The sequence below is a fragment of the Aedes albopictus genome, chromosome 3 (genome assembly GCF_035046485.1).
Source record: "Aedes albopictus strain Foshan chromosome 3, AalbF5, whole genome shotgun sequence".
NCBI lineage: Eukaryota > Metazoa > Arthropoda > Insecta > Diptera > Culicidae > Aedes > Aedes albopictus.
In genome coordinates, this window is record NC_085138.1 from 204,496,552 (window position 1) to 204,519,513 (window position 22,962).

The 22,962-nt window shown below is 36.1% G+C and overlaps 1 protein-coding gene across 4 annotated transcripts in view; it reads right to left on the reverse strand.

Annotated features, from left to right (window-relative positions):
• The window catches only part of LOC109432839 (dynamin), a 78,564-nt gene that overhangs the window by 22,738 nt on the left and 32,864 nt on the right, over window positions 1–22,962 (reverse strand). For 2 of the 4 annotated variants that reach the window (XM_062858661.1, XM_062858664.1), the window contains exon 11: window positions 416–430. The exons of the other annotated variants lie outside the window; for them this stretch is intronic. In XM_062858661.1, coding sequence (XP_062714645.1) covers window positions 416–430 — 15 coding nt within the window. The remainder of the gene's footprint in view (window positions 1–415; window positions 431–22,962) is intronic. 4 annotated transcript variants of the gene reach the window in all.

A 22,962-nucleotide genomic window follows, 5' to 3' on the forward strand; every position in this document is an offset into this window, starting at 1 on the left:
GCTCGACGTTGAAGTATGACACTGTTTTTGATGGACTTGGCCTGAGGGTGTAGCGATATTAGCATTATTTTTCAAAATGTAATACAGGTCGGACTCGATTATTCGGAGTAGGGTTCTAGCGCTTCCGAAAATTATATCTTGCAAACGGAATGCTGTAAAGAGCAGAAATTTTGACAAATCACTAATCAAAGTTGGCTTGATAAAATGCCTTAATTTCAGCTTTATAGAGCATTCTGTTTTCCAGATATATGCTTGAGAAGCATCAGAATCTGACTTCGGATAATCGAGTCCGACCTGTAGTGCAAAACTCAAGCGCTGATTTCAAATTACATTCACATTTTGATAATACTTTGTTTAAGATGTTCTAATTACTGGACAACACAGTGTTAAGTTTTTCGGGGAATCGTAATTTTACCTGAACCTTTTGTTGCTGTAAATAAATAATAACTATTATTCGATCATTACAAGGGCTAGTGAACAACATTTGGTTTGTCATGTAGAATGGATGTCCATTGAACACGCCACGGTTAAAAGTGAGCGAGAAACACCTAGGTATTATGATCATTAATGGCGCTCTAAGCACTAAACCGAACAGCGATATGTATTCTACTTTTTTACTTCTCATTTTTTTGTCTCATCCGATTCTTTATTACATGAGTTGTTTTTTTTCTCAATCTTGAATGAGAACACATGAAGATTTACCAAGAAACAGAATCTCACCTGAGCAGTGATTTTTTTTTTCCGTAATTTCACTAATGAGTTATCCATCTATGTACACTAGCAATAAAAAATTTGGGGTCAAAAACATGTATTTTTTTAGGCCCATATCTCCGCCAAATTACGATCAATTTCAAAACCGTAGGTCTCATTTAAAAATTAATATGCCGAAGAAACTTTGAACATAATTTAGATAAAACTTTTTTTCAGCAATTTAGATTTTTGACTGAGACACTCCCACGGTTACTGAAAAATATTTTTTCTTTTTCTTCTTTCCGGCCAACTAGCAACCACGCTCACCTCTACACCATCGACGCCGACAAAGTCATTTTTCGACATTTGCACGTGGACAAATCACGAGTACGTTGCCACTTCATCCAAAAGAAAATATATTTTTTTCAACTCGCAGCCTACACGGTAAAAAAATTACACGGTAAATTGGAACTACTATACAATCAATTCGATATCAATTTAATATAAATAAGAAAAGAACATCAACTACTTCCTCAATATTTATTAAACTGCCCTACAATTCACATTGGAGTAGATCATATCGAAACCTGATCATAAGTGGAAAAACTCAAAATGAATTATTTGGGTTTTCCGTTGTGTTTTGGCCAAGTGTAGTGTTCATGTAATCGTTTGACAATTAAGCAGTGTCCAAATCTTGAACAAGTGCCAAAGTTGGCCATTGTGGCGGCCATTTTGGGATTCTAACAAGTCTTGAACAAGTCTGTCCTTAAGCATTGGTGCAAATCGAAGTGATTTTCAGCTGACTTCTCCATGATCATCACTAGACTCAGGTGATTTGTTTTGATTCCCAAGTCAACATTGACAGCATTTCGAAGTGAACTGCATTACGATATCAAAGGTAAATGACTTCTGATCACGTGGATACGGATGATGAGTAGTTAAGGGATTTATCTCTTGAACAGAGCCTGCAGATTTTTTACCGTGTACTATGACATGAGGCACATCTTTGCATAGTGAAAATGGAACGTTATGTGTACGATGATGGTGTAAACATTATCAAGCGTTTGATATAATAAATCTGATTTATGCAATTCAGTATCATAATTTCAATTTTATATAACTTATTTCAGTATCATAATGGCCGTTTTTTCCGAACTGGTTCATTATGCAACTGAAATGAGTTGCATAATGAAAAATAGTTGTATAATCTTCATAATGCAACTCATTTGAGTTGCATTATGAATATTATGCAACTCAAATGAGTTGCATTATAAAAAATCATTGCATAAAATTTTGTATGGAACTCGTTTCAAAACTCGATTCTTTCAGCACTCTTCGTATTCATCCAACTCGGCAAGCCTCGTTGGATAAATGTACGACTCGTACTGAAAAAATCAACTTTTTGCAGCTAGTTACATAAATAACTATTATGTGGTAGAATGTTTTCTTCTCATTTTGATTGTTCAAAATGTTCATTGATAATTTGTCAAAATATTTATAAATTGTTTCAATCATTTGCCTTTTTTAGCACGACAAAAACAAATGTTGAGCAACGTGTTCAGTTTTGATTTTAAGTTTGAGTTATTGCAAAAACCGACCCGTGCATTAAAGAATCGGATGTACATGAAACGCTGTGTCGAAAGTGGTGCGCTTATTGTACATATTGTATTATGTTTCCAGTTCAAAACCGAATTAGCGACATTTTTTCTTTTACTTCCGCTGCTTTTGCCTTGCGTTAAACACTATGTAGGAAGTGGGGCGCTGTATAGAGTACCAGGGCCCTGTAGCATAATCGGGCTAATAATATTAGCTACAAGTTATAAGTTACAAGTACTAATATTATAAGTGCTAATAATTTGTGTTGCATAAAGGCTCAATTTTCCACTAATATTATTAGCACTTGTAATATTAGTGACCATGAAAATACAAGTTGTTTTGGTTCATTTACCTGTCAAAGTTCATCCGACAGTTCACTATTAATTTGAAATGGCAGTTCATGTTTGTTTATATTCTGCATTTTCCGCGTAACATCCGGAAATAACTTCGTTTATGCCGAAGTTTTGCATTCTTTATACGATAGATGAAGAAAATCATGTGCTGTTTGGATAATTTTCGACCGCTCTGACGAAATATTTTTTTACAAAGTATGGCACTGCAAGTACCTAGATTTTTAGTAAAATGTCCCAAAGATTTAATAGTACTGGTTGAAAAACAATGTATAAAGATTTAGCAACATGTATTATGCTTCTTGTTAAAATCCAAAGCGATCTGGGATGCAAAAATTGAGCTTTAACCTACTTTTATATGTCGCAACTCGATTCGAGTTAGTATATGTATATTGTAGCTCTTGATTAGCTTAATGATGCGCAATACAAGCAATTGATTCAAATTTATTTCGCATCTGCAACTTTACCTGTGCTTATGCAGTGACCATAATATATAACTTTACCAAGAACCTCCACACAAAGATGGGTATTGTAGAAATTTTGGAGAACTTGAGAGACCCAGCAGAAATTATATTTTTGATACAAAGTGTACATCAACGCAATTTTCTCTTCAATGAGTTTCGAATACATACTGCCAAATTTAATCGTCGAAAACTGGAATTAAGGTTGACATGTTAGATAAATAATATCTTTTGAGTTCATCAAAATGGTAAATCGATATATTCAAAACTAAATATGACTTCTGCAATACTTTAAATCTAACTCCAGTGAAGAGAATTGTCAGACAAAATAGGTACAAAACAAGCAACAAAGAAGGCGCGGTGATTAGTTTTTATCCCAACTGGTAACAGATAATGACATGATCTCGAAAATTTTTGTTGCAGACAAAACGGAAGCTGAATTTGTTGCGTACTTTTCAACTCGTGAATAATCAATTATTACTAACCCAAAAATCGAAACTTTTTGATGATCCATATTCAACAGCGTTGCAGTGTTTTCCAACTCGAAGTTACCGTTCGAAAATCACAATTCAAGGCTCAAAAATCTCTAAACAGGTGGTGCACGATCTTTGTCCTATTCTGTTCAAGTTGAGACAAACTTATGTCGCGTTGGGTAGAATGTCGCAACAAATTCAGGTGGCGACATTGTCGTAATTGTTGCGCGATGGTTGAGTTTTGACTCACTGGTAAATTATTTTACAAGACATTTGAGACTTGTAATCAAAAGTACAACCCGGGTAGAGCGAAATGGCAAATGAAGAGCAAATTTTACCATTAAAATAGAATGTTTGAATGGCAAAATTTGCTATTAGTTTGTTTGAAATAAGAGTTAAAATAACAAAAATAATAACTAAATTTCTATGACATAACAACTAAAGAATAACTGATTTTGCCATTGTAATAACAAAATAATAGCAAAAAGAATGTCAAAATAATAACATATTTTAATATGATGGTAAATTATGTTATTGTTTTGATGTTGTGGCAGGATAGTGTGATAGTAACATTTGCTATTATTATGTTTTTATACTATTTGATAATAACTCGTCAATTACAAGTTTTACAATGATAGCATATTTTGTTATTCATGTGTCATCCTGAGCTATTCATAAAAAACAAAAGAATTGCAAATTTAGATATGACGACAAAATATGTTATTCTTTAGTTATTGGTTTGTTATTCACCTCTACCCGGGAAGTCATATCTAATATTTTATACTTATAGTTTGTTTATGCAACATACACTTGTAAATTCTACTAATAATATTAGTCCAACCGACTTGTAGTATTGGACTTGTAACTTGTACTTGTAGTATTTTTATGCAACAGAAAATTATAAGTTACAAGCTACAAGACTAATATTATTAGTAAAATTTTCATTATGCTATACTGCCGTGAATCGTAAGTCAGTCCCATCTGCAAAAAGTAGGCATTGAGAAAATGGACTCTGAAGTTTTCAAATTCGGTTTCTATGTGAAACTTAAAAAAATCACCATGAATAGGAGGCTATCAGTGAAGTACTAGATTGAAAGTAGTGAGCTGGATTTTTGTATGGTGAGATGATCGATTCTCCATTTCTGCAATGAAAAGGTGCAAACAGCGTGGGTTATATGATTTCTTGCCTAATTTGATGCTGTTTGAGCAAAAGTTTGGGTAACTGTGTTGTTGTATTATTTATTTCTTGCAACTTCAACAACACAGTTACCCAAACTTTTGCTCAAACAGCATCAAATTAGGCAAGAAATCATATAACCCACGCTGTTTACACCATTTCATTGCAGAAATGGAGAATCGATCATCTCACCATACAAAAATCCAGCTCACTACTTTCAATCTAGTACTTCACTGATTGTCTCCTATTGAAAACTTATGCGATCATCATGAAACTTTTACACATTGTTTCAAACGTGGGAACGTAACAGTGAAAAATATAAAACTGGCTAAAACAGTGTTGAGTTTTGTACTGCAGGATACAAAAGTTCGTAATGGGACTGACTTGCGATTACATTTCATTATGGGACAATCTGACTTGGTGTTGTTTTTTTAATTTTACTGAACAAACAATATATTTTTATTCACGCAGCTGGAAGATCATCCTAAGAAAGGTCGAAAACGGCCATTAACTCATTTTTGTCCAAAATGCAGATGGGACTGACTTGCGATTCACGGCAGTACAGGCCCCAGGTGTACAATACAGCGCCCCACTTCCGACATTGTGTTTAACGTAAGGCAAAAGCAGCGGAAGTAAAAGAAAAAATGTCGCTAATTCGGTTTTGAACTGGAAACATAATATTATATCAGCGCACTCGGACATCGTATTTATTTATCATAAACCTTATTCGATTTAGTGCTAAAGCATCAATGGTAAAGAGAGACTAGGGTCTGGGACCATTTGGGTAGGAGCACCTATTTTGGGCACTTGCTGCTATAACTCAGTCAATGTTGAACCGATTGACTTAATTTTTGAGACACGATTACATACGCACAGTATCTAGCCATGTTCAAAAATTTAAGTCAATCGGTTTGAAATTGACTAAGTTATAGAAGAAAGTGCCCAAAATAGATGCTCCTGCCCAAATGGTCCCAGACCCTATAATCGGTTAAACTCATGAAAAGTCTCGAGAATTTGAAAATTACCGTAGCGTATCATTCCAAAGGAAGATCCTTAATACATCAAACAAACGCTTTAAATCTAGGATGTTAAAATGTCGTTACATGAAGCTGAATATCTACGAATGGTTGTCCGTATTTTTAAGGTGAAACAACCTTGAATTATCAAAAGCGCATATCTGAAGCACCAAATGACGCATTGCACTTATTGGATTTGCACTCTTGAAAATTCATGGGGTGGCTTCGCTATATTATCACCTTAAGGTGAAGATATGACGATTTTTTTTTCAATAGTATCTACAATTTTGAAGAATAAAATGACGATCTGCACTCAAAATTTGATCGATTGGTCATCTCCAACAGTAACAGTTACACATTCTAAAAAACAGCTCGTACACTCTTCTAGATGCGAAATTTCAATATTTCTTGTTTACCAGGTCACTAGTAAACCTAGCTAGATTGCCGTACAATTTTTTTGCCAATTTTACGATTTTGCGGACGCAGGAGCTGATTTTGTGAATGTGTAAGTGTTACACATTTTTGGTGTTGTGTGAAGAATTAGCCTAAGTTAAAATTCACAAATAAAAAGAAATTTTAATGATATTACTTAATTTATTTTAGCCTAATTTTACCCCTTCTAGAGAGTAAGTATGGGCGCCTAACGTTGAAATTTACATCAGTTTTTCTTAAACAATGATTTTTTTCAACACTGTATGATTGACACAGGTTACATCCATCGTTTAGGTCAATGTTAGTTTTTGAGCGAAACAACTTTCTTCATTTTTGGCCCAAAGGTACCCGCAGGCCCAATGTCACCCCGTCTGACGGTACACATCAACATTTTATCTGAATTCGGTATTTTTTTTACTGAATATTAGTAGAAAAAAATACCAACCGCTCATTACTTGAGATTTTGGTAAAAATTGCCGAACGCGACTACTGCCCCCACTCGCATAACAGTCCCATTTGTAAAAATCAGGAATTGAGCGGCTTTTGGAACACGAGTGACTGCTGGTACATTGAAAGTAGTCGCTTTCTGAACTGCAGCACATTTTGAATAGTATTTACCTTTTTAATAATTTTATTGAAAACTAGCTGTCGTATTTGACATGCAGTTCTGGAGGAAATGGCCCGCAAAATGGAATTTCAAATTTTCCCGAATGTGTTGCTTTTCCGGTCGATATTCGCAATTATTTGCTTCGTACGAGCACTTCGGAGCCCCGTACGAATGTAACAGTGAAAGAATAATAATATATTGCAGACTACATCTCAAATTGGACTATCACACTTTTTTTGGTACGCCTAAAAAGTGTGATAAAAGTGCACATTTGCATCGGATCGTCTCGACGTCTTCGGTGCACTTATTCCTCCATTTACAAGGAATAAGTGCACCGAAGACCTCAACTCGATCCGACGTGTCCTTGCGCTTCAATCACACTTTGAAGGTGTGTGCACACTATTGTGTCAGTCCAATTTGGGGTGCAGTCAGCAATAAGATGCAAAAAGATATGATCGTAACAGCCCAGAACAAATGGTTTTCAATTGGCTTCTTTAGTGGTGTTGGGATAATTCCATATTCACAATCTACATGCCAAACTGAGCCGAAATCCAAATTTTCATGAACTTTGGTACCCGGGAACCTATTTAAAAATCGATTTAAAGTTTTTATGGGAGCGATTTGTCGAATCACCCCTCGTCGCATTTCGTACTGGGCGGAGCTGTCAAGCAGTTGCCCAGCTGTCAAAAGGTGATTTCAAAAAATCTTTTTGTAATTGAATTTAGGTATCAAAATAAAGTTTTAAAAATCTGAAAAAAATCATACTGGCTTATAAAAAGGTGCTCTTTCGAATAAAATCAAAAAATCAATATATTATTCTTAATTTAAAAACCCAATTCATATTGGCGCCCAAAACAACTATTCAAAATTTGGATGCGATTGGTTGCGTCCTATATTCCACATTGCGATTGAATGTTGTATGGGAAAACTTACTCTTTCGCATTTTTTCTGATAAGCAAGAAGCGACTGAAATTATTTGTAAACTATGTAACCGGCGATATCAAAATACAAAAAAAAAACACAGAAGAGGGATACGGTAGAAATCCTCTACACAGAGATGAGCGGAAGTTACATATGTCGATTCGGCAACGCTGTTTGTTTACAACAGCTTCCATCACTTGCCACAAAGCTAGATGTTCAAACTTTTTGCGTGACTTTGTTGTGGTGCAAGTTGTTTTGTTTACGTTTGCTAATTATATTCGAACTTTTTTTTTCCAAATTTGGAAAAAGATAACAGCGCAATCGAAGAAATCTGAAATGCATTGCAAAGAATAGCGCGAATCAAATCGCCAGAAGTGAATCAAGCAGCAAAGATGAAAGTTTTTTCGAGAAGAGCAGCGACAAAAGTTTCTGCATGAACATGAGCAACAAGCAGAATTAATTAAATATTATCTTCGTACTAAATTTACATATGCCATCAAATTCTCGATAATAAAAATAAATATTTGTAATATGTTTACTGTCGATTGCAATACCGTTCAAGCACGCCTTTCAACAAACGATAAACATGTTCATTTGGCTCACACTTTGACAGTTCTCTCTGCTCGATTGGCTCACAATTGGCCTCCGCACATCTCTATAATGTTAGGATTACTAGGATACGGATACATCGACATAAATTTGCACACATCTTCTTCTTCTTGGCGTAACGTTCCCATTAGAGTGGAGCAACGTTGTATTGAAAATTTGGAATTTAATCGCATCATCCCAGAACACACCTTTTTCGAACCACATTAGCGTCCAGAACAATTGTGCAACATTTGGGAGCGATTGGTATTCCGCATTCCGCATTGCAGTTGAAATTTTTATGGGATTGAGTATGGGTAAACTTATTTTTTTGCATTTTCTCATAAAAGGCTTGAATTTATGGTATTGCCTTGGATGTGCCGTAAAACTTTGTCGAAGACCACAAAGCGATTCGACACTTGTGAAAAAAAATATAGCAATTGGTCCTTAACAATCGGGATTTTAAATTAAGAAAAATTCAATCATTTTTTATTTCTAAACGAAAGAGCACCTTTTTCTGAGCCGCAATGATTTTTTTCAGATTTGTAGAACTTTATTTTGGTATCTAAAATCAATTTCAAAGAGATTTTTTGAAATCACCTTTTGACAGCTGGGCAACTGCTTGACAGCTCCGCTCAGTACAAAATTCGACGAGGAGTGATTCGGTAAATCGCTCCCATACAAATTTCAAATTGATTTTTAAATAGGTTCCCTCCAAAAGTGATGAAAATTTGGATTTCGGCTCAGTTTGGCATGCACATTCAGAATATGGAATTATCTCAACACCACTGAAGAAGCCAATTAACATGTAAAGGAATAACATCGATAATAAAATTTCAATTTTGGTCTATATTGCCAAGCGAATAACTTTTTTCACAAGCCTCTGATCAATTTGCGATCTTCGACAAAGTTTTCCGGCATATCCTAGGCAATATGTACTTTCACGTCATTAGTTATATGGTCTTAGATAGTAATCCTATCCTAACGAACATGTTTATTGTTTGTAGGAATGCGTCGTTCGAACGGTATTGAAATCAGAACTAAACAAATTATAATTTATTTTTAATATCGAAGAATTGATGGCATATTAAAATGTAGTAAAAAGATAATAATTAATTAATTATGCTTTCAAGAACTCATGTTCATGTAGAAACTTTTGTATCTTCTCTTCTAGTAAATCCTTTTATTACTACTGCTTGATTCACTTCTACCGATATGATTAGCGCTACTCTTTGCAATGTATTTCATATTTGCTCGATTGCGCTGCTATATTTTTTCCAAAATTTCGGGAAATAAAGCTCGACTATTAATTAGTAACTGTAAACAAAACAACTTGCACTACAACAAAGTCACGCAAAAAGTTTGAACATCTAGCTTTGTGTCAAGTGTTGGAAGCAGTTGTAAACAAAGCAAACAGCGTTGTCGAATCGTCATATAAAACTTCCGCTCATCTCTATATAGAGGATTTCTAGTCTCAGACCTTTTTTCAACTTATGAGAAAAACGCAAAAAAAACACGTTTTGGGACGAACTGTCATTTTATCGAATGAACTCTCATTCTATCTTCAGAATTTAAATTTGTTTTGTTTATTTAAAGCTAGAATGACACTCATTGACCAATATCAAATATTTGACCACTTTTGACAGTTAAATTTTATCCAAGGTGTACCGGTCAAACAAAAATATTTGCCACTTTCGAAAAACGAATAGGGACAAACAGAGCCAAACAACTTGCCGAAATTTATCTGTCAAAAGTGATCAAATATTTGGCGTGTGGGAAGAGCGTGTACGAGCACCATAACCATCACAACAAAGGAATTGCATCGCAATAAAATCAAGTTATAGGGTAGAAGCTTCAGTTTTGGCCAGTCCGGAGTTTTGGCCATAGTACGGTATTGAGCCTATTGCGATCTAAACCGGCGTAAATTTAATTTTTACTAGTAGATCCTAATACAATATGATGATTACAGCTGTGAAAACCACACATTTTGATTAAAAACTGGAAGAAAAAAATATATTTCCTTAAAAAATCTGCTCCCATATATCTATTTTGGCCAGGGTGCTTCTAATTTGGCCATTCCCATAAGAAATACACGTGATTGGCCAAAATAGAAACCAAACTTAACCCTTTCCTTCCCACGACTTTGAACGACTATATCTATGCCAAAAAAGCGGTTCCGAAAAAAAGTGGTAGAACAAAAATTATTGCAAATTGGCTAAATTTTTCGAAATCAATGAAAAAAAATTTGGTTGTAAATCAATAGGTTTTTGATTGTTTATCAATAGTTCAACTATTGAAACAAGTAGTTAGTAGTTGTGTGGGAATTTAGCTGATGGTCCTCGATGAGAATCGCCCAGCGCAGCGACCCGATACACTGCACGTCCGACGTGGTCGAACGCTGACCAAAGATAGTGATGTCGCAAATTAATCGATTATCCCAACTAATCGATTAATCGTTCAACTAATCGATTAAATTTTAATCGAGTAGTGCCTTACTCGATTATTCCGATAATCGATCATTTGTTTCGATTATTTCATCGATTATTTAAAAAAAAGTGTTACAGAGAAACAGTCGTCATACTCTGCTCGCTTCCCATCGATCATCTTTTCTACACTAGTTTGTGTTATGGCAGGGGTTTTCAGGCCTTTTGTCTCGTGGTGCACTTTTTGTCGACAAACTGCCACGCGGTGCACTTGATCAAAAATATTAAAAGATGAAACTTGCAGCTTGCCAGTGTACTCTCTCACGTCGCAGTAATTTTGACAATGACGACTTGTGATTATTTTTTTATTAAATTCTTATTGCAGTTATGATCTGGTGAACTGTTGTGGCTTTCTCAGTCTAAGAGCATTGAAACGGTTAGTTTGGCATAGCCCGACGTTTCGGTCCCGTGTATTGGACCTTTTTCAAGGGATAGGCAGTCAACCGTCTCTCGTTATGCGGCTTTTGAATGCAGTTTGAGAGTTGGAGCTTCTTGTAATGCCATTTAACATAAAACACATAAATTTTCCTTGTACTTTTTGGGACAATTTGCACTGCACACTACAAATAACAGCGAGCGACAGTGCAAACTGTCCCAAAAAGTACAAGGAAAATTTATGTGTTTTATGTTAAATGGCATTACAGGAAGCTCCAACTCTCAAACTGCATTCAAAAATCGCATAACGAGAGACGATTGACAGCTTATTTCTTGAAAAAGGTCTAATACACGCGATCGAAACGTCGGGCTATGCCAAACTAGCCGTTTCAATGCTCTTATAAGACTATAGACTGAGAAAGCCACAACAGTTCAATCGGAGACGAACCAGCCTCGGGCTGAAAGTCTCGATAATAAAGCTAATAATAATAATAAAAAAAAACAGTTCAACATTTTCTCCCAGTCGTATACCTCCTCCAAAAAGATATGATCTGGTTTATGGTTAATTTAGTGTCTGGTTAATATCCAAATCTCAGTGGATACTTGGCTGGATCCCTAGGTAACTGGTTATATTTTTAGTTAAATATTCTTTTTCAAAGATATCTAAGGAGGTTAGTAAGAAAATCGTTAAAAACAGATCGGTTTTCAGGTTATTCGTGGTATACTGCCCATGATCGCATAATTGTCCCATATGAATAGGAAACCCAGCAAATATAGGACTGATATGCGATCATAGGCAGTATATTACTTCAGTGATAATTAAAAGATCATTTTCCAAATTCTTAGACATATTAACTGAAATTTGGAATTCTAGGGAATACGTTCTGCCATAATTTGTAAGATACATGTATTTTGATTTTTTGGATATCCTTGATAGATTGATTATAATTGTTTCATAACTAAGGAGACCCTAGGCATTCATAGGAAATTCACTAAAGAATTCATTATGCATCTGTCTGCTTACCGAAGAGCCTCGTTGCTCCCATTTTCTTCAAGGTTTCCTAAATTTTATATTTGAGATACAACAGTCATAAAACAGTACTGTCTGTCAATTATCCATATTGTTGGTCGATTTACTAATCTAATATTTTCTGTTCAAAACTGTCGCGGTGCACTTGGCAAGGTTTTGCGGTGCACCAAGTGCACCGCGGTGCACGATCTGAAAACCGCTGTGTTATGGGATAAAAAAGAACTGGGGTTTGGGACCCTAGAAGTGCCATTGTGAAAGAATTTTTGAAAAATATTGGAACGGGGCTTCACAGTTTATGACCAACGTTTGCATGGGAAACTTGGGGAGTTCAATTGATATGTTGATTAGAACGTGCATATATTTAGGCGCTTTCGAATGCTCACAGCTTTTTAAAATAACATTTGCAGGGTTTTCTTACAATTCTCAATGTTGTCTGGATCAGGCAGAGCCAAAGCTTTGATTGTTTTTTTTCCAATTCATTGCCACTTGTTCTTGGTAAATCAATCATAATAGAATCTAAATCTGGTTTTGAACCTTTTAACAAAGCGTAGTTTTACGAAATGGAATCATTTCTGTAAATTGGAACAGGACTACACCAATAAACGCCTAAACGTATGTAATTCCATTGCAGAAACATGTCCCGTAAACAATCTGCTCTACAGCAACGTTCTGACTATATTTTCAATAAATGGCCACTTATTTTCGGTAAATCGATCATAGTAGATTCCAAATCTGGCCTTGAATCTCTTAATGAAGCGTGTTTTTATAAATTGGAATCATTTTTGTAAATTGAGACAGAAATCTCCATACACCGATAAACGCCTTAAAGTAAGCAATGCCCATGTAATTTCAAATAGATAGAAAGATAGAACTGTTGTGTTAAAAATTTGTATAAAAACTTCGAAAACAACTTAAATAAAGGAAACTTATTATGCGTAGTATATAATCATATGTTAATGTACCATAAAAATATATATTTTTCATAAATAGGGGGATTAGGGGCATAATGGACACCCGGGGCGAAATGGACACCCCTGTTTTTGGCGAAACCGTTGACTTTTATGTTAAACTTTTAATGCATAAGAGTAAAGAAACAAGTCATGGGCCTATTTTTCAAAAGTACCATTTATATTGTTCCAAAATATCCAAAATATCGTTGAAATTGAAATATGTTTTTTTTTATATGGTGAAATTCTTATAATTTCGTAGCAGCAGCAAATAAGGTATTATGAGTGTTGGAGTGTGTCCACCATAAAAACAATTGATTTGTTACCTTATCTACATGTATACGCAGATTTAGCAATGGATGAAGTATTTTATTTTTGATCAGAATTTACTAAAAATAGCAATTTCAATGTTGCAGTCGATTCGGGGCGAAATGAACACCGGCTATTACGAATGGATGTACGAGCATTGCATACTGTTAGGCGTTTTAGAGAGTTTGGAAAAAATCATTCCGATTATTTTTGCCTAAAATTTGTTTTATTAACTTTGATGATATGTAAACTCGTCTAAGATGGACATTGATCTCCGTAGGCATATGACTTAACTGATCGATGTAATCAAAGAATTAGCATAAAATATGTAGGGGTGTCCATTATGCCCCGATGGGTGTCCATTTTGCCCCGTACCTTTCCTGCCAGCCCCAAAAAAACACACGATTGAAAAATCGTTACTTCTTCACAATAAAGACATTCTACCTGCTGTAAATGATTGAAATACGTAGGAAACAAGTAAAAGTTGTAAGCCAACTGATAATATGTTAAGTTTTTCTTCGTTATACAGGTCTAACGTACCCGTTTGCTTAGGGTGTCCATTATGCCCCTAATCCCCCTACCGTAATCGGGGTAACATTGATCGAAATTCACGATCTTTCTTTAGTAGTTCTCTTGTAGAAGCAAACGTTACATGTTTTATACTTTTAAAACAAGTACTGGCACTCTTGGTATGTGTCAGACTACTTTAAAAAGTACGTTCAAAATTTTTGATTTTGTTGATATGGGGTAACATTGATCATGACAGTAAACAATGTTCGTTTGTGTTGAAAACACCCTTATTAACTAAATTCGGGGTCCCTGATTTCGAATATGTTCTTACAGCTTACCTACTTTTCAAGTTATTTTAGGAATGAAATCCTATAAACCAAGAATAACGCCTAAAGGTAGGTAATTACTTAGGTAGACTAATCTTAATAAATCGTCTATTTAATTGAAAAGGAGCACTTTCATAAAAGTTTTGTTGATGAAATTTAGCTCTGACATGTCATGTTCAGTTAATACAATGATTTCGAACCTCAAATGTATCTAGATTTCATGACATAACATGAATGCTTCAGAATGTATCTCAATGCGTTGCGAAACACAATTGAGAAAAAATCGATTTATTTCATTGAATCGATTTCCATGAGTTCCATATCATTTTGTAGCTAAACAGTAACAGATTACGGAAAACCATTGGTGAGCAAAAACAGATTCAATAAAAATTGTTTGTTGGATCATTTCATTAGGTGGGCTAAGCCGATCAAAGTTACCCCGCTGATCAATGATACCCCGTTTCACGGTACCGTAATAAGCTTTAACATTGAACTGCCAAGTTTTCGCATTTTATTTTGTGTTTTCCAGTTGTTTCAAACTATTCCGTTCTATACAAAACGAGATTCAGGTAAATTTCATGAATTATAGAAAACGAAGGTGGAATGAACATTTTGGGTTGTGTTGGGGTAAGGACCGCCTTGAAGGTGGGTAGGACGAACAGTGTTGGATTTAGTTAGCGCCATGAGAACCACACTAAATCCACACATTATTCATAAATTGAAATCTAAGGAGTACAAAAATCATTGCAGAAGCCGTGTGAAGCACATCATATTGATTTTTTGTATAATAATTCATTATAGGGGGATTAGGGGCATAATGGACCCCCGGGGCGAAATGGACACCCCTGTTTTTGTCGAAACCGTTGACTTTTATGTAAAACTTTTAATGCATAAGTGTAAAGGAACAAGTCATTGTTCTATTTCTCAAAATTATCATTAATATTCCTTCTAAATAATGAAAATATCATTGAAATTGAAATATGTTTTTCATATGGTGGATTTCTTATAATTTCGAAGCAGCAGCAAATAAGGTACTAGGGGGATTAGGGGCATAATGGACACCCGGGGCGAAATGGACACCCCTGTTTGTGGCGAAACCGTTGACTTTTATGTAAAACGTTTAATGCATAAGTGTAAAGGAACAAGTCATTGTTCTATTTTTCAAAAATACCATGTATATTTCTTCAAAATAACCAAAATGTCATTGAAATTCAAGTATGTTTTACATATGGTGGATTTCTTATAATTTCGAAGCAGCACCAAATAAGGCATTACGATTGTTTGAGTGTGCCTACCATACAAACAAGTGAATTGTTAGCTTCTCTACATGTATACGCAGATTTAGCAATGGATGAAGTATTATATTTTGATCAGAACTTACTAAAAATAGCAATTTCAATGTTGTAGTCTATTCGGGGCGAAATGAACACTGGCAATTACAAATGGATGTACGCGCATTGCATAATGTTAGGCGTTTTAGAGAGTTTGAAAAAAATCAATCGGATTATTTTAGCCTAAAATTTATTAAATTAACTTTGAAGTTATGTAAACTCGTCAAGATGGAGTATTATATCTGTGGTATTGATCTCCGTAGGCAAATTACTTAACTGGTCGATATTCTCAAAGATACAGCATAAAATATGCAGGGGTGTCCATTATGCCCCGATGGGTGTCCATTTCGCCCCGTACCTTTCCTGCCAGCCCCAAAAAACACACGGTTTTCAATTCATTATTTTTTCTCAATAATGCCATTCTACCAGCTGTGAATGGTTGAAATACGTAGGAAACAAGTTAAAGTTGTAGACCAACTGATAATATGTTAAGTTTTTGTCTGTTATACAGGCCAAACATACTCATTTGCTTAGGGTGTCCATTATGCCCCTAATCCCCCTACACGTGTTTGAGTGTGTCCACCATAAAACAAATAAAATGTTAGCAGATCTACATGTATACGCAGATTTAGCAATGGTTGAAGTATTATATTTTTTATCAGAACTTACTCAAAATAGCGATTTCAATGTTGTAGTCGATTCGGGGCGAAATGAACACTGGCAATTATGAATGGATGTATGCGCGTTGCATACTGTTAGGCGTTTTAGAGAGTGGAAAAAATCAATCCGATTATTTTAGCCTAAAGTTTATTTATTTAACTTTGATGTTATGTAAACTCATCTAAGATGGAGTATTATATCTGTGCTATTGATCTCCGTAGGCAAATTACTTAACTGGTCGATATTATCGAAGATACAGCATAAAATATGGAGGGGTGTCCATTATGCCCCGATGGGTGTCCATTTCGCCCCGTACCTTTCCTGCCAGCCCCAAAAAAACACACGGTTTACAATTCATTATTTCTTCGCAATAATGACATTCTACCTGCTGTAAATTATTGAAATACGTAGGAAACAAGTTGAAGTTGTAAGCAAACTGATAATATGTTAAGTTTTTGTCTGTTATACAGGCCTAACATACTCATTTGTTTAGGGTGTCCATTATGCCCCTAATCCCCCAAGGAATTGGAATTTTCACAAAATTTCAACAACAGCTTGAAATTGAATACCGTGATTTCGGGTGAAATTGATCAATTTTTGACGAATAATTTTTGAATACTTATCGATATGGTTAAATTCAATGCTTTAAAACAAGTACGACCATGGTTTTCATCAGTCAAAGAGGCTGATAATTCTACTGAAAATCATTTTATTACAAAAAAAATCATTTGAAATAAAAAATCATAAACTTTACTTTCGGGGTGAAATTGATCAGTCAGTGAAATGTTGTTGTAAGTGCTGAAAATATTTTTTCCACCTGAATTAACCACCCCGGAATGCGAAAAATTATGCAAAACTTTTACAAGTTTACTATTTTTTTATTATTTAAGTTTAAAGTTTCATAAATCTAAAGAAAACGCCTAAAAGTATGCAATTGCCATACTAAATGTTATTTTTTCCAGAAAAGTACAATTTTAGGCATAAATTTCAATATTAATAGAACTTTTGATGACGAAATCGGGTTAAGCGAATACTTGGCAGCTAGGAACATTCATTAGAACATTCATTACATGTGCGATACAGCTACGGTAACAAAAGTTTGAAAGTGTCTTTGAAGTTCTCTTAACACGCAATTTCGTAAAATATTGAATTTTATACAGAAATATGTGACTAATTGGTTGTAAAACATGTAAACTCATCATTCAATAACTCTTGAGCCAGACTGTGGTCATTTTTTACAAATTGTTTTAAGTTTAAAGCGTTATTTTTAACAAATAAAAATGGCCCTCACGTCGATCAATTTCACCCCACTGATCAATTTCACCCGAAATCACGGTACCAGACCATTGCATACTGTTAGGCGTTTATCAGGGTACGGAGGTTTCTGTTCTGTTCCAATTTACAAAGATTCAAAGCCAAATTTGGATTCTATTATGATTGATCTACCGAAAACAATCGGCAATAACCATCATTTAACACAATTAATGGCTTATTAGCTAATTTTCCAAACGTGTCCGTCTTACCCACTCTACCGGTCCGTTTCAACCGCACAGTTGAAAAACATAACTTTGGAGATCACTTTTTAATTACCCTAAAAGTCACAGGAAATCAAATTTAATTGCAAAATCGATTTGCACACTGTAAAGTACCTTAGTTTAAGTAAAATTTATGGGAATAAAATTTAAATTACCGCATTGTTAAACTGTCCTGAGTGTTTCCTAAGCATAAAAAATAGGCTATAAAAATACAAGCAGAACAGCAGATTACTGCAGTCTACACGTTGCGAAACAATATCATTCAGAAATGTTATCATTACATATTCAAGTTTGTTGATTTTCATACAACGCGATTTATAAGAAGGCAGTGGAAAAGTTGTCCATCTCAATTTACGTAGAGCAAAAAGCAAGAATTTCTTTTGTACTGATTCTATGTCTTCTTCATCAGTTTTCATAAATGGGGACCAAACAATACTACAATATTCAAGAATCGATCTCACATAAGAAATGTATAATGTTTTGAAAGTGTATGGATCGCGAAAGTTAATAGGTACCTACTACTAAATCGCTTTATTAACCCCAGCATGTTGGTTGCTTTAATGCAGCCAAAACGTAGCGGATCGCTGTACAAGCGATAAACCGTGCAAATGTTTAAGAAAATACTATAATAAAAATAATCGATTACCAGGAATAATCGATTAATTATAAGGTACACCGGGGCAAGTTGAAACGGGTGGGGCAAGATGAAACACGAAGTTTTGAAATAGATTTCGACACAATTTGGAAATTTATTCTTCGCTAAAGGATTACTTGAATTAAAAACTTTGTGTTATGGTGATCAAATGGTTTATCATCATTAGAAAACATCATGTTAACCCGCTGTTTCATCTTGCCCCACCCGTTTCAACTTGCCCCGGTGTACCTTAGCCGATTAATCGACATCGGTAATCGCCATGGCAAAACATAATCGATTACCGACTAATCGATTATTTGAAATTTTGCGACATCACTAACCAAAGAAAGAGGAAGAGTCGTGGCCTGCTGTGATGTCATCAGCAGCTATCACTCGATAGCGTGGGCGTTACCCCGGGTGAGGAATGTGCGTGCGTTATCCGTTGTCTGTTGACATATTGGGGGATAAGACTCTAAACACACTGAGAGATGCTTATTGTCAGACCTATACCACACATTCCCTTTCTTCCCTCAAAACGAGAAAAAAATGCTCCTACCTAGGGATTTCACAAATGTAAAGCATGACTGCCTTTTTCACTGAAAATTTTCTTTGCTTCGCTGAATTACATGAGCGTTTTAGCGAAGGTTTACGCGATACAGCACATCCTTAAATTCCTCAATAACACACCAAGAAATCTGTCAACATTAACTTATAACACAAAGCAAATGCTCTATTTGCATGACATTAATGCAGTCACACAACTAACGGGTAACTGCCGTCAAATATCAGAATAACCAACTGTCCGGCGACTGTTGTCATAGTTATTTCTTTGTCAACGGATCTTGCCTCGGACCTTCGGCGTAGAAACCCAAAAGTGGGCTTAAAGCTTTGAGGTTGGCGAACAATATAAAGTCATCAATTACAGTGACGATTCGTTCGTTGAGAGCTCGTTAGATGGGCTGTCTCGATGGTTGAATGTTCACTGGTTGGGGCAAAACCCAACTAAAAAGCACTGTCGCTGGCAAAATAGATGTCAAAACGAGTTTGACGTCTGACCGCCGTCGCATCACAGCTCCTGTATACAGAACGTTTACGCAAGTATGTGAGTATTCCGTGACGTATTTCTCGTCACTTGCGTGTGTCTAGAGCATTTTGATCAGTTGTCAGTTGCCCCAACGAACGAACACGATTCGCTAATCGGGGCGCAGTCGTGACCCAACCAGCGAATCCGGACTGTAAAAGCGCCGTCATATTGCAATACCTTTTTTCGTGTTTGAAAACCAATTTTATACGATTTACAATAAATTTACGTATCTATTTCTTCATACATCAATGCATTTTCTCGCATTATAAGTGCAGGAAACTTAGGGAATCGATCAGCTTAACGATCCAACTATATATTTAGTTAGTTGATAGTGAAAAATAGTCCATTACGCAATGTAAGTGATCAAACATATGACTAAACTACTAATTCATAATACCACTAAACCACCCGGATAAAAACTAACCATAGGGTGTTTGGTGAAAACCATTCCTGCACCATACAGTGTACCAGCTACAATAAAGTGTATTGTGATGAAATGGTTCGCTTAAAGCTTTGTACATTGTAGCTACTATACATTTACATTCGATTTTTATGTAACAATATATTATACTGATTTTCTTACGTTTGAACCATTCACTTTTCCGAAACATTATTTTTCCGTGCATTTTTAATTATTTATTCAGTTTTAGATTTTTTTCCGTGCTTTATTTTGTCGATGTTTGTTACTTTTTTTATGCAAAGGAAAGGAAAAAGAAAAAAAGTGATGAAGTTGAAACATCAATTTAAAGTCAATAAAATGTTTAAATCAGTGGTTAACCAGATGTCCTAAGAACTGCAGATCCAAGAGATATGGCGGGCTAGGTATGTAGAGTGCGATGAGAGAAATACGAATGTAGGTCAACCCGGAAAGACGCAGGTCAGATTACCGTAAATCAGTGGATGAATTCAACACTATTCTTTCTGTATTTGCATTTAGGAGAGTTTTCTCCTCTTCTCTCATGTGAACTTGCCTTCGACCACAATAGAATCAAATGCGATTGACAAACTTTATCTTTTGACTATTTATTTTGACGTAGAGCCATCTTTAACATATGGACTGCACTGAACACTGAAATAACTTCTAATATAGATTCGCCTGCAAATTCGCTTTTTAACCTAATTTATGTTTGAATCGAACTTGACAGTTTTCTCAAGAGTTGTTATGTATTTCTAACTTAAGTCAAACTGGAGCCTCAATATTGCAATAACGGTTAAGCACGCTGTAATTGTACTTATGTACCTCGTCACCCACTTCATGCAACTACATTAGTGGTCTAATAACACTTAGCGCGCTCGGCATAGTTCCATCATGCCGCTCAAAGTGTTGCCACAAATAATGTTTAGTTTGCAAAACCCGGTTATCTGGCTGGTGGGGCATGGGAGCCTAAGCTTCAGCTGTTAATGTAATCAGAGACTACTCAGACTTAGACGTGGGCGATCCTATATATGAAGGGTTATCCAAAACGCTCTGGAGAATTCCCAAAGCGCATTCTAATAAATCTAGTAAGCCTAAGATACCATTAAAAGGAGGAAAATGACTAGATAATATAACAATATATGGTTTATGTAATGTAAAACGATACAACATAACAAAAGAGAACCATTCCAAAACCATTTAATTAAATGTATAACCAGTAGTGAAATTACAATTAAAAACAATTTATTTACGGTACATTTTATTGTTTGAAACCATTCATGTACCATACAATGTACGGTATATTTAAACCCACGTATCAGTATTTTGAACAATTCAATAACAATAAAATGTATGGTTTTGCAAAAAAAATATATGGAGAAAAATATTTTTTTATATTGTTACGATACTTAACAACCCGTATAGTATATTGTAAAAATCTTATTTACAATTCACGGTATGGTGTCATACATTACATCTTATTGTTTTTGTATTTTTATTTTTACAGTGGTGTCTATTGTAAAAATATGGTTCCAAATAGTACTGTTACAATACAACGTTTGGTTTTTCTACTGTATTTTTTATTCGGGCATTCACATCTTACTAGCAAAGCGATGACGAATGATATCACTGCTGTACCGTTCAGTCCAAACTTTGTTTCACAAAACAACTAATTTGTACACAAGTACTTCAAAAAGTTTATTCTTGACAAATGAATACTCCAGCTTGAACATGTTCGGAGTACTATTGTAACGGTTCTGGGATTCGAACACGGTCAATGATCCAAATTTCATAGAATGTATCTACTAGTCGATTACATTTGTCCTTTTGCCTCTTTAAGTCCAAAACCAAAGATTTCTCACGAGTTTTCTTGAGGCGCCGTCCCATTTCGCAAAATGAACACTAAACATTTCGACGGCGCGTCCGTCGATTCCTTTTTTATTATTCCAAAACAAAGTCAACCCAACCTGCGGTTTTGAGGCAAATATAACCTCGAATACAACACATGTGATTGTAACGATCTTCGCGGTGAGACTTCCGGTTCTTCAAAACCATTTCATTAAAACACGACGTTCTTCGAGACACGTTCCTCAGTCGCTATTTTGAAGTTCAAAATCAATTCGACGGCCTTCAAGGCACGTCCCTCTTCCCTTGATGCTCTTTTGCATTTCTCGACGGCCTTCGAGGCGCGTCCCCTTTTCCTTTTCTCGATAGCCTCCGAGGCGCATCTTTCTTTTCCATTTTTCGACGGCCTTCCAGACACGTCCCTTTTTGCATTTTTCGACGGCCTTCGAGGCGCGTCCCTCTTTCCCATTTCTCGACGGCCTTCGAGGCGCGCTCCTTTTTTTTGCATTTCCGACGGCCTTCGAGGCGCGCCCTTTTTTCGCATTTCCGACGGCCTTCGGGGCGCGCCCTTTTTTTCGCATTTTTCGACGGCCTTCGAGGCGCGCTCCTTTTTTGCATTTCCGACGGCCTTCGAGGCGCGCCCTTTTTTTTCGCATTTTTCGACGGCCTTCGAGGCGCGCTCCTTTTTTGCATTTCCGACGGCCTTCGAGGCGCGCCCTTTTTTTTTTCGCATTTTTCGACGGCCTTCGAGGCGCGCCCTGTTTTTCGCACTTTCGACGGCCTTCGAGGCGCGCTCCTTTTTTCGCATTTCCGACGGCCTTCGAGGCGCGCCCTTTTTTTTCGCATTTTTCGACGGCCTTCGAGGCGCGCTCCTTTTTTGCATTTCCGACGGCCTTCGAGGCGCGCCCTTTTTTTTCGCATTTTTCGACGGCCTTCGAGGCGCGCTCCTTTTTTGCATTTCCGACGGCCTTCGAGGCGCGCCCTTTTTTTTCGCATTTTTCGACGGCCTTCGAGGCGCGCTCCTTTTTTCGCATTTCCGACGGCCTTCGAGGCGCGCCCTTTTTTCGCATTTCCGACGGCCTTCGAGGCGCGCCCTTTTTTTTTGCATTTCCGACGGCCTTCGAGGCGCGTCTTTCGATTCCGAAAATCGAACTATCCGGCGGTCTTTGA